This window comes from Bufo bufo, chromosome 2, assembly GCF_905171765.1.
Source record: "Bufo bufo chromosome 2, aBufBuf1.1, whole genome shotgun sequence".
NCBI classification, from domain to species: Eukaryota; Metazoa; Chordata; class Amphibia; order Anura; family Bufonidae; genus Bufo; species Bufo bufo.
This window is the reverse complement of record NC_053390.1, coordinates 253,323,528-253,339,918: the sequence shown is the minus strand read 5'-3', so window position 1 is coordinate 253,339,918 and position 16,391 is coordinate 253,323,528. Positions and strand designations below refer to the sequence as shown.

The 16,391-nt window shown below is 42.1% G+C and overlaps 1 protein-coding gene across 2 annotated transcripts in view; it reads right to left on the bottom strand.

The window, feature by feature from the left end:
* Positions 1–16,391, bottom strand: part of LOC120988734 (solute carrier family 2, facilitated glucose transporter member 9-like) — a 135,724-nt gene that overhangs the window by 105,322 nt on the left and 14,011 nt on the right. The window contains exons 2-6 of one of the 2 annotated variants that reach the window (XM_040416381.1): positions 8,397–8,495; positions 3,814–3,974; positions 3,111–3,235; positions 2,394–2,523; positions 1,999–2,147 (exon numbers count right to left, since the gene is read on the bottom strand). In XM_040416381.1, coding sequence (XP_040272315.1) covers positions 1,999–2,147; positions 2,394–2,523; positions 3,111–3,235; positions 3,814–3,974; positions 8,397–8,495 — 664 coding nt within the window. The remainder of the gene's footprint in view (positions 1–1,998; positions 2,148–2,393; positions 2,524–3,110; positions 3,236–3,813; positions 3,975–8,396; positions 8,496–16,391) is intronic. The other variant, XM_040416382.1, reaches the window with a different exon arrangement.

The window sequence follows — 16,391 nt, the reverse complement described above, 5'->3', positions numbered from 1 at the left end:
CAGTGGCCTCTTCCAGTGGTGAGTGACGTGAAGCCTGATTCTCTGCTATGACATGAAGACGGATTCTGTGCTGACATGAAGCCAGATTCTCTGTTACGGGACCTCTCTCCTCTGTCTGGGTGCCGGGGCCTAAATATGTGACAGTGGCCTGTTCCAGTGGTGGGTGACGTGAAGCCTGATTCTCTGCTATGACATGAAGACTGATTCTCTGCTGACATGAAGCCAGATTCTCTGTTACGGGACCTCTCTCCTCTGTCTGGGTGCCGGGGCCTAAATATGTGACAGTGGCCTGTTCCAGTGGTGGGTGACGTGAAGCCTGATTCTCTGCTATGACATGAAGACTGATTCTCTGCTGACATGAAGCCAGATTCTCTGCTATGGCATGAAGAGACTGATTCTCTGCTGACATGAAGCCAGATTCTCTGCTATGGCATGAAGAGACTGATTCTCTGCTGACGTGAAGCCAGATTCTCTGCTATGGGACCTCTGTCCAATTGATATTGGTTAATTTTTATTTTTTTTATTTTTATTCTAATTCATTTCCCTATCCACATTTGTTTGCAGGGGATTTACCTACATGTTGCTGCCTTTTGCAGCCCTCTAGCTCTTTCCTGGGCGGTTTTACAGCCTTTTTAGTGCCGAAAAGTTCGGGTCCCCATTGACTTCAATGGGGTTCGGGTTCGGGACGAAGTTCGGGTCGGGTTCGGATCCCGAACCCGAACATTTCCGGGAAGTTCGGCCGAACTTCTCGAACCCGAACATCCAGGTGTTCGCTCAACTCTAAACATGTCCTATTCTTGTCCATTTTGCGGGTTGCGCTAAAAATATAGATTGCTGCTGCCACACAAAATAGTCCTTAAAAGGACTTTTGGGTCTCTGAAAAGTTTTGGTGGTAATATTCTTAAATCACTCCCTACACTGTCTGTCCCTTCCTCAGCACAGCTCTCCCTGACTAAGAATGAGCCGAACATGCATTCCGGCCAGCCAATCACTATAATGCCATCAGCCAACATGGCTACGGCATTACAGTGAGGTCAGTACTTACCTGCACGTTTATTGGCTGCGTAGCAGGCAAAAAATGTGCGGCACGGAGACTCGAAAATTGCGCTCGAGCACATGCGGTATTCGGCCGAATACCGCCATGTGCCGAGCATCGAGATGCTTGAGCCGAACAGGTGTTCGGCCGAACATGCTCGATCAACACTACTCCCTATCCTTTCCCTGCACTTGTAAATCGCTTTATCAGCACAATGAAATTGTTTTTTCGAACACTTTCCCTAGCACTTGCTGACGTCTCTCTCTGCCTTAAGTGCACTGGAAAATGGCAGAATCCAAGATGGCTGAGGCTAGGCTGCTGACTGGCTGCATGCATGCATGGCATTATGGATGATCCCACCTTACCAGAGTCCCTTTCTCCATGTCCTCACACGTGCAGAAGCCATTTTAGGAAAAAATGTGATTCGTTACCACGAAGCGCGAGGCAATTCTGCTTCAGTGCGAATTGAATTTTTCCTGAAATTCAAATTAAATTCTATTTCATCAGCTTCTTATTTTTGTAGAATTTATTAAGTGTATTTTTTACTTTGGGCTCCCCGTTGCTCTGATCCTGTGTGTTGACTCCCACATGTCCATATTCCAGTTTGCAGCTTGTTTACTGTGAGCTGAGCACAGGCATGGTAACCTGCTCTGCCGTACCCAACCACTGGATTTAGCTGTGACTTGTCCACAAGCAACACATCACCACTGAAGTTAGTGGTTGGCCGTAGTGGAGCAGGTGACCATCACCATACAAAGCTGGAAGTAAACAAGACTATTATAGAAGATCGAAACGCCATACTGAATCGGTGGGGAGCAGGTAAATATGAATCTTTCGATAGCAGAGGCAGGCTGAAGGCATCACAGAAAAGTTAGGTATTCCCAGACAACCCCTATAAGTAAACTAGTCAATTCTGTAAATTCTATTTTAAAGAAATGTGACTAATTATAATAGTAATTTACCTTTTATACAGCGATCCTGGTCTTTCTTCACTAATATCAGATATGGAGGAGTCTCTGGGTAAAAGTGCATTACTATTAATTGCAGCAGTTGTGCAAAACCACAAAGTGAGAGCATCCAGGGCCACAATGTCGCTGTGCCAAGAACCTCCCTGGAAAGGATATGGGGAATTTTTTTTTAAAAAAAAGCATAAATGTGAATCTGCCAAATAAATCTACTGATAGAAGCAAAACTGGGCAGAGTTTGTATGAGCAATGCTTTGGCATTAAACTCTAAATGATAGGGGTGTTCCAGGTGACAACCCTGCTTTACATTGTTAAGAAATTAGTCAATTTTAATATCAGATATTAGGTATATTACATTTTTCCTTTATATGATATTTGTTCCTGGCTCTTACCTGAGTCCAACAAGTTGACCAAAGAGTTTCCCTGATGTTACAAAGATTGGAGCCGAAGTGTTGATGAATCCTCGAAGGTTACGGGGAGAGATTTCTCCAAGATACTGAATATAAATGTTAAGTGCCAAACCTGCCAGAAATAAAAAGCTGATGTATCTGCAAAGTAACAGTTCTGTTATCAGCTATGGTAAGACATAACTATGCCTAGAGGACCATCCACTTTTAGTAGCAAAAAAGTTTGTACACTAACATAAAAGGGGTCCTGTCCTGTAAGAGCAGAGAGACTGTAGCACTCTATGCCCTCTAAGGTTGTCATGGTTAATTTATTGAAAGAGTTTGAAAGGGGCCTGGATGTCTTTTTTAGTAGTAATAATAATACAAGATATGGTTATCAGATTACTAGGAATGGACTGTTGATCCAATGATTCACTTTGAAGATAGGAAAGCCTTTTTCCCCTAAGTTAAGAAAATGAGGGTTCTGCTCCATTGGGGATTTTTCCTTCCTCTTGATTAATATTGCAGGAGACTACATTGAACTGGGTGGGCATTACTACGTAATATTTGATTAGGTCTTGTACAAGGTATGTACAACTATTCAAATGTAAATAACTTTCTTAGAAAACTGGCTAACTATATGGTGAAATATAATAACTGTCACTGTGACCCATGTTTTTGAAGACAATTTACAGAAAAAGAACTCTTGTTCCTAACATGTACCTGCTGTGAATCCATAGAGAAACCGTCCCACAAAAATAATTTCATATAATCCTACAATCTCGCTAATACCAAGGCACAGAGAGCCAGTTATACCCAAAAGGTCACTGAAGATGTGAGACCTTCTCCTAAAGAGAAGAAAAGGGAAGAAGTAAGTATCACACATGGTTTTGACTGGCATGGACAAGTTGGAAATGCATCAGCAGTATAAAGTTAGAAATACATGCACTACATACTTATAAATGTAGTCTACTGAATCATAAAAAAGCTCCAACCATTATTACGATATAGCAGGAGACCAAACATCCAGGACCTCAAAGGTTAAGGTAGTAAAACCTAAACATTTGCTTGGATGATATAATTAAACGTACTGAGAATAAAAAAAAATTAAAACTTGAAATAATTTTAGACAGGAAGTAGAAGAACTATTATAAACATTCAGAGTGCTGTAATGAAGAAAATTTGAGGGGTACATCAGGAGCCTTGCATCTTTCTACATACATTTGGCTACATTGCACATAACCCAAGCAATGCAAATCCAGTAATACAAATGACAAACTATGTATTCTTCTGTCTTCTCCATATTCTTGCAAACAATTTTGTTAAGCTTTGTGGATATAGCAGATATAATTATTCTGATGAGGTGTAGGAAAATCCACTGGTCAATTTTTGAAGATGACATAAATTGTGGAATAAAAGTACTCACTTTCCAAACCTTCTGCTCAGGTACGCGGATACCAGTGATCCCATCAGTCCACCAAGACTGTAGAGAGAAATAGCCGTGGACCACAGCAGAGTGATTGTTTCTTGGGGCACAGCTGATCCATACCTTTTTATCCAGGTCTGGTTGATAAAGCCTTTGACAAACTGAAAAGGACATGAGAGGTGTTGGGGCAATGCTGGCCAGAGAAAAGAGAAGATTACCCCAAGGGGGTCAGAGACACGATGCAGATCAGCGAAGGGTTGGGAAATATATGCAGTCACATAGTCAGGCTAAGGTCAGGACAGGCAAAGTATGTGCGGAAACGAGAGATTAGTCCGAGTTCAGGGTAGGCAGCAAAGGGGTTAATAAGAGAAACATGCTAAGATCAAGAAAGGTAGCAGAGAATCAGAGTCAGTAACAAAGGAAGAGGTATGATTCACAGGAAGTTGGTCAGAATAGCATACCTTCACTGGTAACTAGAGAACTAGGCAATCTAAAGCTCAGGCATTCTCTCCTAGGAGAAGATAGTCATAACTACGGGAAAATATGCAGATTCAAACATAAGACCAAGGGCAGACAAACTGTCCGTGCAGCGACCCAGGTCACAGGAGCATGTGTGTGAGTGGCCAGAAGGTGGTAGTATAAGTTGCAATACTCAAGGATCTGACACTCCCTGGGCTGGTGTGCAGTGATGGGAAGGGAACAACTTTTCTTCCCTTCAGGGCAAACTCCAGTTCTGTGGTTCTCTTAGTAGTTTTGAGGTGCAAGGCAGGCTCCCAGTTGTAGTGATGCCAACACTTTGCAGTGTGGTAGTGATGCAGGAATCAATTATGAGACCAGCAACAACTTCACTGTACTTTACTGCAGCAATCAATAGATAAGTTACACAAGCATGGTGTACATCAAATGCAGTTTCCACAGTTAGTCAATGCAATTTTCAAGTATGTGTATGAGAGATGGAGGGATGGGTCCCTTTCCTGCAATCTGTACCATCCTTACAAACCAACCAAGGGGTGCAACTGACCTTTTTCACTTGAGCTATGTATTAGCTCTAATGGAATACAATCTCTGAAGGGCGATTTCCTGTCCTTAGGCCTGAAGCTTGCTCTCACTGCATGCAGATGTCTGTAACCTTAATGTAGACAGTTACCTTTTTTGACTTTCGGTAAATTAGTTCCCTCAAGGGCTGGTAAGTTTGCTGCTTTGTGATGCATGGGGCAGGGAGATTCCCAGTGATACTGCTCTCTTAGGAGTTCAAGCTAATTCCGGAATGACTAGCAACTTCTGCAACGCATGTACATGCGACTGGGGTCCTTTTAAGATGTGATAAATGTAATGTAATGCCAGTTGCATTTCAGCAACGAGGGACTAGGCCCCCTATGTAGAAGGTGATGGTGGAACCCAGGTGAAGGAATGCCAGAGTGGTGTAAGGGTGGCCTATAATGTCCCTTTAGGTGTTGTAGCTGTACACTTGTCACGATGTTCCTACCTGGATATCCAGGAACCCCAGGCGTCACCGGACGAAGCAGAGCAAATAGGGTGAATAGGTGGTGGAGAGGATGATGAAAGAAATTGAGTCCAGACTTTGTACGAAGTTCAACTACAGCTTTACTTTGCATAAACGTTTCTTCAAACGGTTTACAGACTTGGTCTTGATATCCAGAAAGCTTTAGCATGAAAATGGTAGGCAAAGCCTCTTGGCTCTACTATGTTGACGGGATTAAATAAGAACTTTTCTTTTTGCTTTCTACTGCAACTTCTCTCTTTGTCTGACTCTATGGCAAGGCACAGTGCAACTTCTTCCTGGCTAATGAGACTTCTAGAAGTGGTCTCTCTTCTCTAGCAGAACTGGAGGTGTTCTGGCTGGTGTGGGCAACACACGTCCAGGAGGGACGCAGCACTGCACACCTGCTTCCTTAGCAGGGGGTCAGCTAGCACTAACTAACTGGAACTAACTGGTCCCCACCCTTCTTGCAGGACATGGGACTTGCCCACTCCTCCACAGAGGGGTTAGAATGGACTGGTCTTTGGGTACAAAAAATGCATAAAATACAATACATTAACATTTTGTGCAGTTGTTTCAGTTGCACCGGGGCCAAGAGGAAGGGGGTCAGCAGTAAGAAGACTCTAATAATTATGTCTCTTCTAGTTTAGAGGAGACATAATTTTGAGGTAGGAGGCAGCCTCACAGGGTTCAGCAATATGATTCATGGAGGCTGCTGGGGAATGAAAGAGGATGAAGAAGAGAACGAGCTGAAGTGTTTATTCTCCCTCCATCAGTCTCAACCAGAAGAGGATTTTGAAGGGAGTCCTTTGCAGTGCTGAGCAGACTACACGGGTCAGTTCAGCCTCAATAGTGCATGTTCAGAAGTAAGACAGCATGTAAAGAGCAAATAGGGGACATAGGATAGGTGTCCTATATGGGGGTACATAGTAAAGATAGGAAACATACAGTTATCACATAAAACACAGCTCCTATAAAAAAAGGTACTCTATGCCAATTAAATACAAATCATTAACCATTTTATTAAATTACACATTTAAAAACAAGCAAAAGATGATAGAGAAAACTACAATGCACCAAGGGGTGACCTATCACTAGAATGAATACACAATATTAAAGAGCAAATGCTAATACTGTATTTAAATAATGAATCCATAGTGGAGGAAAGAATAATAATAAATGGATTAAATACACAGTGTGAACAGAATACAGACTGCAGTGGCAGTCGCCAGCCCAAGGCAATAAAGTTGTTACTGATTTGTATTTAATTAGCTTGGAGTGCCTTTGTTTATCGTAGCTGTGTAAGGATAGGGTTGCAATACTGTGTATATAAGCTTGTATCAGGTACATTAGAGGATTAGAACCGTATTGGGCTCCATTCAGACGTCCGTAGTGCATTGCGGATCCGCAATACACCCGGCCAGCATCCTCAAAGAATAGGACATGTTCTATTTTTTTCTGGAGCCGCGGACCAGAAGATCGGGGGCACGCTCCGGAAATGCGGATGCGGAGAGCACATAGTGTGCTCTGCGCATCCATTCCGAACCCATAGAGAATGAATGGGTCCGCACCCGTTCCGCAATTTGCGGAACGGATGCGGACCCATTATATGGACGTGTCAATGGAGCCTTACACGGGCAGATAGAGCAGACGATTGTAGGGAGGGAAGCGTTCACTCCCGTCAATCGCATACTCGCTAGAGGAGGAGACTGCTGCAATAACATGCAGCGATTTCCTCCTCAGTATAGGGACGAGCAATCGCTAATGCATCGCTTGTTCCTATGCTGTCTCATTGTTTGCCGACAGCAGAGTGCCTATTACACGGCGTGATCTGCCGCCGGAAACCAGGATTTTATAACATGTTAAAAGATCCCGATTACCCAATAAATAAGTGTTTGCTCATTCATCGAGTAATCAGCGGCAGTATTACACTGCCAGATGATCGCTAAGGAGCGTTCATATGAAAGCTGGTTAGCGATCATCTTAACAATAATCTGCCCATGTAATAAGACCTTTAAAGGGATTGTCCAGCTGTAAAAAAAAAGATAAAATAATAAAAAAAACAATACTGTTAGTTACCCCACTACACCACTAATGATGGTCCTGTAGTTCTCACCAGTCGTTATTTACATGGTGGCAGCCATATTGGCATATGGCCACTGAGGCTAATTGCTCTAAAGAATGTGTCTGCTGCCATTAAGGATTGGCTGCAGTGGTCTGTGCCAGTATGGTTGCTGCCATGTAAACAAAGACCAACGGAGGACCAAAGAGGCATTGGCATTGGAGCAGTGGGGATTTAACATGTGAGTAATGGATGTTTTGGTATTTTTACATGTATTCTGTAATTCAGATTTTTTTACACCTGGAATATCCCTTCATTGATTGATGCTAGAGATATTGCATGCTGTACACTACTTTGGCAGACATGTCAGTGCTATTGTGTCTGCATTTATATGTGCGGCATGTGTCCTATGTATAAATGATGTGCCATGTATGGGAGGTGTATATGTATGTTATCAGTCCTATATGTGAGTGGAGCGTGTGTGACATTAGTGCTATATGTTAGCGGTGAATGTGCCTTGTATCCTATATGCAAATGCCATATGTATGCTATGTGTCCTGTGTGTTTTTTTTTTACAGGGGCACCTATCAAAAACATTTTAAGGGTAACCAAGCATGGGCTCAAAATAAAAATAAATACCACTCACCAGGTCGGAGCCTCCCGGTTCCTGCTCTTTGGCTCCTGGTTCCTAGGCTATCCATCCCCACCAAACTGGAAGTGTGATGTGCAGTCTACATGCAATGATTGGCCAGCAGTGGTGACATGCAGTTAGATGGTACATCACACTTCTGGTCTGGCAGGGGCAGAACTATTGGCAACAGGAGCCACAGTACAAGAACTAAGAAGCTCTGATAAGGTGAGTCGTGTTTTTATTTTATTTTTTAACCCATGCCCAACCACCTTTTAGGTGTCAGACAATCCCCTTAATATTTGTAATGCTTGCTATATGTATTATTATATTCAATAAATTAAGTTTGATTTGACTTGGTTGCATAAAAAAAGAAGGGAACTTTTGCTTACCCAAGATGATGAGCTGACCACTGATATATGGTAGCCATATGGTAAACCACTACCAAGACCTAGCACAATAATCAATGGAAGAATTCTCCAGTGTTGGACCTAATATAATGCAAAGTATTTGATTAGAAATGTGTATGTAAAGACTAAAGGGTAATATTGTTCCAATATCACAAGTAGTACAATAAACAGAAAACATGTGTATTACCCGATTGAGATGCATATTTTGCTTTGACTTTGCTGGTAAATGATCACAAAGTTGTGAAAAAAAGCCTTGATTAATCTGATAGGCAGATTTAGAGTTAAACATTAAACACTGTTAATGAGAATCTTACCTAAAAATGTTGTTGTATAACAATGAACTGTTTTCATTAAATGCAATAGGCATGGACTCCAGATTACTTGGAATAGCTCTGATACATTTTGAGAGTACACTTAAAGGGAACCCATCACCATGAAAATGCAATATAAGCTACAAGCACTATGTTAAAGAGCAGGAGGAGCAGAGCAGATTGATACATAGTTTTGCGGGAAAAGATTAATTATAACTTCAAATGTATTCATTTTAATTCCTGCTCAATCTGTGCTTTGAAGTCAGGGAGGTGGTCCTATCAGTGATTGACAGCCTGCCCTCTATGACTGTGTATACACAGATAGCTGTCAGTCACTGATAGGACCGCCTCCTTGACTTCAAAGCCCAGAATGAGCAGGAGTTTAAATGAATGAAATGCAACTTATAATTAATCTTTTCCCACAAAACTACCAGTAATTCTGGTATGACGTACTTCACCTTCATTGGAAACCTGTTATATTATGCAGATTCCTGGACGTGGCTCCACTGAGATCCTCTGAATAGGGAAAAGTGCAGCGATCCCAGGAAGGGGAGAGGTGGATGGGAGGAGTGGTAGTGACTATGATGGTGGTAGTGGTACTAACAGTTCACAGAGGCAATCCTCTCCTTGGTGCTCCCTGGGACCATGCAGTGACTGACGGGCGCAAGGCAAGAGGGCGGATGCAGAACTGGCAACAGGTGGAGACAATAGCCAAGCCCATTGGTTGCATTACATACATTACATTTTAGTGGATTGATAGTGGGAGCAGTAGTACATATAAAAGCAAAAGGCACAGTTCCAAAGTATAAAACAGTGCAGTCTTCTCCCAATTGCTATGTATAGGCAACATCGATGATGTTAGTTGTATTACTCCCTGAGTCTTCCTTTCTAGATACACTTTGCAGTCTCTCTGAATAACTACAGGCATGCAACTCAGTTTTTGTTAACTATTTCTGCAATTTCCATACTGAGGGATAGCAGATCTTTAGGTACGGATGGCTAGTCCATCTCAAAATGTGGTCGTTGCCAAAACAATATACCCTTTCCACAGCAAAGTCTCAATACCATAAACAAGCAAATGCTTATCTGAAGCGTGCATGATCTGGTTGGTTCTAGATCTTCTAACATGTCTGGTCTCTTTTTCTCAGGATTACTCTGATGGTAAAGAAACTTCTCTGGCAGCTGTAGTCTCAGAGACAAAGGTTTAATGTAGGTCTTCTTCCTTGCTCTGCTCTGACTAGACTCACTTAACCAGGGAGCAGGCTGAGTCCATCCCCCTGGTAACCTAACCAGTTTGCTAATTTATGAACTACATGTTACTCATACATGGCCATTAGTGCACATAGTGCATAAAGAAATACAATAAGTGCTTTAACAATAAAGCATTTCATTCAATAACAATAAGTTAAGTTATGGACAACTGAAGGCAATTATTTATGTTTGCATTTTACTTATTTGGGGTGTTTATGAGTACAAGGGTTAAATAAATCAGTCTGTTTGCAGACATCACTTCTCAGTCCCATAAGTTGATGGCTAGTGTGAAGCCTTATCTTTATTCTCCTGACCTTTTTGCAGCAATTAACTCTTTGCAGTCATCTTCTGGGGTACTGCACCAGATGCTGGAAAGAGAGGGGAAAGTTCCTGGAGCCACAGGTTCCAGCCAGTATTTCACATCAGTGCATACATGATCTGTGCTAGTTGAATTTACCTTAAGTAAAGATAAGTGACTTCTCAATAGTTGTTACATTTAACTGACTTTTTTTTTTTGTTGGACTGTTTCTTGTTTTTATTTGCACATTAGTATTGATCTGTCGTATTTAACTAAGAGAAGTAGCAAGGCATACCTTTCCCCGAGGCAGTTGTAGTTTGCTGCCTTAGTTAACAGTGATGGCCAGTTCGCCGTGTTCGCCCGCGAACACATGCGGGCTGCCATCTTAACTCACAAGTTCGGCGATGCACAGTTAAGTCCTTACCTGTGCCTGTGCGCGAGCTGGTCTGAAACAAATGCGGTCACCGGGAGCAGGCAGTTCTGAGAACAGCCGCCGGGGGCCTTCATCGGGCTGTTCTCGGAACTGCCTGCTCCCGGTGACCGCATTTGTATCAGACCGGCACAGGCACAGGTAAGGACTTACCTGTGCATCGCCGGACTTGTGAGTTAAGATGACAGCCCGCATGTGTTCGCGGGCGAACTGGCCATCAGTGTTAGTTAATACCCTGGCCAAGGCAGAGTGGTTTGTTGATGCTGCTCTTGAGACCCAGAACCTAGAGAATATGCTCTACCAGCCCCCTCTAGCTACACTTTTGCCTGTTGCACAAGTTATGCCACTGGTGCAGAAAAGGATGTGAGGACAAGCAAATGTGTCACTATTGACGAGTGTTCTGGTCATACAGTTGCAAGAAAAAGTATGTGAACCCTTTGGAATGATATGGATTTCTGCACAAATTGGTCATAAAATGTGATCTGATCTTCATCTAAGTCACAACAATAGACAATCACAATCTGCTTAAACTAATAACACACAAAGAATTAAATGTTACCATTAATTTTATTGAACACACCATGTAAACATTCACAGTGCAGGTGGAAAAAGTATGTGAACCCTTCGACTAATGACATCTCCAAGAGCTAATTGGAGTGAGGTGTCAGCCAACTGGAGTCCAATCAATGATATGAGATTGGAGGTGTTGGTTACAGCTGCCCTGCCCTATAAAAAACACACACCAGTTCTGGGTTTGCTTTTCACAAGAAGCATTGTCTGATGTGAATGATGCCTCGCACAAAAGAGCTCTCAGAAGATCTACAATTAAGAATTGTTGACTTGTATAAAGCTGGAAAGGGTTATAAAAGTATCTCCAAAAGCCTTGCTGTTCATCAGTCCACGGTAAGACAAATTGTCTATAAATGGAGAAAATTCAGCACTGCTGCTCCTCTCCCTAGGAGTGGCTGTCCTGTAAAGATGACTGCAAGAGAACAGCGCAGACTGCTCAATGAGGTGAAGAAGAATCCTAGAGTGTCAGCTAAAGACTTACAAAAGTCTCTGGCATATGCTAACATCCCTGTTAGCGAATCTACGATACGTAAAACACTAAACAAGAATGGATTTCATGGGAGGATACCACAGAGGAAGCCACTGCTGTCCAAAAAAACATTGCTGCACGTTTACAGTTTGCACAAGAGCACCTGGATGTTCCACAGCAGTACTGGCAAAATATTCTGTGGACAGATAAAACCAAAGTTGAGTTGTTTGGAAGAACTTAAGGCCATCTGTCCACCAGCTGAAGCTCAACAGAAGATGGGTGTTGCAACAGGACAACGACCCAAAGCATAGAAGTAAATCAACAACAGAATGGCTTAAACAGAAGAAAATGTGCCTTCTGGAGTGGCCCAGTCAGAGTCCTGACCTCAACCCGATTGAGATGCTGTAGCATGACCTCAAGAAAGCGATTCACACCAGACATCCCAAGAATATTGCTGAACTGAAACAGTTCTGTAAAGAGGAATGGTCAAGAATTACTCCTGACCGTTGTGCACGTCTGATCTGCAACTACAAGAAACGTTTGGTTGAAGTTATTGCTGCCAAAGGAGGTTCAACCAGTTATTAACCTCTTAAGGACATAGGGCGTACAGGTACGCCCTTGTGCCCTGGTACTTAAGGACACAGGGCGTACATGTACGCCCTGTGTATTTTCGATCACTGCCGTGCGGCTGGCAGTGATCGGAACCCGGTGCCTGCTCAAATCATTGAGCAGGCACCTAGGCTAAATGCGCGGGGGGGTCCCGTGACCCCCCCATGTCGGCGATCGCGGCAAACCGCAGGTCAATTCAGACCTGCGGTTTGCTGCGATTTCTGAAGTTTCTGGTCCCCGCAGTCCCTGACCGCGGGGATCAAAAACTTTATATGCCTAAAAAAAAAGTTTTATTCACCCCCCCCTGCACCCCCGAATGATTTTTATGGTGGCGGGAGGTGCAGGGGGAGGGTTGCGGGCGGTGTGGGCGGTGCGGGAGGCGGGCGGTGCGGCAGGCGGTGCGGCAGGCGGGATCGCGATCCCCCGCCCGCCTCCCCTTGTATAATCGTTGGTGTCTAGTGGGGATACCAGGGTGCCAGCACATTGCTGGCACCCTGGTATAAACGGCTGACATCTGCGATGCGATGTCAGCCGTTTAACCCTTTCCATACAGCGGTCCGTACGGACCGCTGTATGGAAAAGGTTAACAGCGCAGGGAGCTCCCTCCCTCTCCCATCGGGGGGCTGCTGTGCCTTTGCAGCCCCCCGATGGGGAGGGAGAGAGCCCCCAGAGAGCCCCCCGAGAGATCCCCTCCTTACCCTTCCCCGTCTGCGAAGTTCTGAGCAGACGGGGAAGGTTCCCATGGCAACAGGACGCCTCTCAGGCGTCCTGCTGTCCATGGTGCTGAACAGATCTGTGCTGAAAGGCATAGATCTGTTCAGTGTAAGTAAAATACAGTACAGAACAATATATATTGTACTGTACTGTATTATTCAGACATCAGACCCACTGGATCTTCAAGAACCAAGTGGGTCTGGGTCAAAAAAAAGTGAATAAAAGTGAAAAAAAAATCAAAAAACACATTTATCACTGATAAAAAATGAAAAAAATAAAATTCCCTACACATGTTTGGTATCGCCGCGTCCGTAACGACCTGATCTATAAAACGGTCATGTTACTTTACCCGAACGGTGAACACCATAAAAATAAAAAATAAAAAACTATGATGAAATTGAAATTTTGCCCACCTTACTTCCCAAAAAAGGTAATAAAAGTGATCAAAAAAGTCGCATGTACGCCAAAATTGTAACAATCAAACCGTCATCTCATCCCGCAAAAATCATACCCTACCCAAGATAATCGCCCAAAAACTGAAAAAACTATGGCTCTTAGACTATGGAAACACTAAAACATCATTTTTTTTGTTTCAAAAATGAAATCATTGTGTAAAACTTACATAAATAAAAAAAAAGTATACATATTAGGTATCGCCGCGTCCGTATCGCCCGGCTCTATAAAAATATCACATGATCTAACCCCTCAGATGACCACCGTAAAAAAATAAAAATAAAAACGGTGTAAATAAAAGCCATTTTTTGTCATCTTACGTCACAAAAAGTGTAATAGCAAGCAATCAAAAAGTCATATGCACCCCAAAATAGATGCCAATCAAACCGTCATCTCATCCCGCAAAAAATGAGACCCTACTTAAGATAATCGCCCAAAAACTGAAAAAACTATGGCTCTTAGACTATGGAGACACTAAAACATTTTTTTGGTTTTAAAAATGAAATCATTGTGTAAAACTTACATAAATAAAAAAAATTGTATACATATTAGGTATCTCCGCGTCCGTGACAACCTGCTCTATAAAATTACCACATGATCTAACCTGTCAGATGAATGTTGTAAATAACAAAAAAAAAAACTGTGCCAAAAAAGCTATTTCTTGTTACCTTGCCGCACAAAAAGTGTAATATAGAGCAACCAAAAATCATATGTACACTAAACTAGTACCAACAAAACTGCCACCCTATCCCGTAGTTTCTAAAATGGGGTCACTTTTTTGGAGTTTCTACTCTAGGGGTGCATCAGGGGGGCTTCAAATGGGACATGGTGTCAAAAAAACCAGTCCAGCAAAATATGCCTTCCAAAAACCATATGGTGTTCCTTTCCTTCTGCGCCCTGCCGTGTGCCCGTACAGCTGTTTACGACCACATATGGGGTGTTTCTGTAAACTACAGAATTAGGGCCATAAATAATGAGTTTTGTTTGGCTGTTAACCCTTGCTTTGTAACTGGAAAAAAAATATTAAAATGGAAAATCTGCCAAAAAAGGGAAATTTTGAAATTGTATCTCTATTTTCCATTAAATCTTGTGCAACACCTAAAGGGTTAACAAAGTTTGTAAAATCAGTTTTGAATACCTTGAGGGGTGTAGTTTCTTAGATGGGGTCACTTTTATGGAGTTTATAATCTAGGGGTGCATCAGGGGGGCTTCAAATGGGACATGGTGCCAAAAAAACAGTCCAGCAAAATCAGCCCTCCAAAAACCAAACGGCGCACCTTTCACTCTACGCCCCGCTGTGTGCCCGTACAGTAGTTTACGGCCACATATGCGGTGTTTCTGCAAACAGCAGAGTCAGGGCAATAAAGATACAGTCATGTTTGGCTGTTAACCCTTGCTTTGTTAGTTGAAAAAATGGGTTAAAATGGAAAATTAGGCAAAAAAATGAAATTCTCAAATTTCATCGCCATTTGCCAATAACTCTTGTGCAACACCTAAAGGGTTAACGACGTATGTAAAATCAGTTTTGAATACCTTGAGGGGTGTAGTTTCTTAGATGGGGTCACTTTTAGGGAGTTTCTCCTCTAGGGGTGCATCAGGGGGCTTCAAATGGGACATGGTGTAAATAAACCAGTCCATAAAAATCAGCCTTCCAAAAACCAAACGGCGCACCTTTCACTCTACGCCCCGCTGTGTGGCCGTACAGTAGTTTACGGCCACATATTGGGTGTTTCTGTAAATGGCAGAGTCAGAGCAATAAAGATACAGTCTTGTTTGGCTGTTAACCCTTGGTTTGTTAGTGGAAAAAATGGGTTAAAATGAAAAATTAGACAAAAAAATGAAATTCTCAAATTTCCTCCCTATTTGCCAATAACTCTTGTGCAACACCTAAAGGGTTAACAACGTATGCAAAATCAGTTTTGAATACCTTGAGGGGTGTAGTTTCTTAGATGGGGTCATTTTTGAGTGGTTTCTATAATGTAAGCCTCGCAAAGTGACTTGAGACCTGAACTGGTCCCTAGAAATTGAGTTTTTGTAAATTTCGGAAAAATTTCAAGATTTGCTTCTGAACTTCTAAGCCTTATAACATCCCCAAAAAATAAAATATCATTCCCAAAACAATTCAAACATGAAGTAGACATATGGGGAATGTAAAGTCATCACAATTTTTGGGGGTATTACTATGTATTACAGAAGTAGAGAAACTGAAACTTTGAAATTTGCAAATTTTTTTCAAATTTTTGTTAAATTAGGTATTTTTTGGTGCAAAAAAAATATTTTTTTTTGACTCCATTTTACCAGTGTCATGAAGTACAATATGTGACGAAAAAACAATCTCAGAACGGCCTGGATAAGTCAAACCGTTTTAAAGTTATCAGCACTTAAAGGGACTCTGGTCAGATTTTCAAAAAATGGCCTGGTCCTAAGGTGTAAAAAGGCTGTGTCCTTAAGGGGTTAAATCCAAGGGTTCACATACTTTTTCCACCTACACTGTGAATGTTTACATGGTGTGTTCAATAAAAACATGGTAACATTTAATTCTTTGTGTGTTATTAGTTTAAGCAGACTGTGATTGTCTATTGTTGCGACTTAGATGAAGATCAGATCACATTTTATGACCAATTTGTGCAGAAGTCCATATCATTCCAAAGGGTTCACATACTTTTTCTTGCAACTGTATATGGCCACATCAAACACAAAAATGCATACTTCATTCATCTAAGTACTAAAATAAAACTCCAAAAAAGGACCCAGAGAGGTGTGAGTATAACCTCTATGGTAGCAAAACAAATAACTGAAGGCAAGCATTTTTAGTTGATTCACTCTATCAACAATATCTACCTATATAAAATATAACTTTGAATGAAATAAC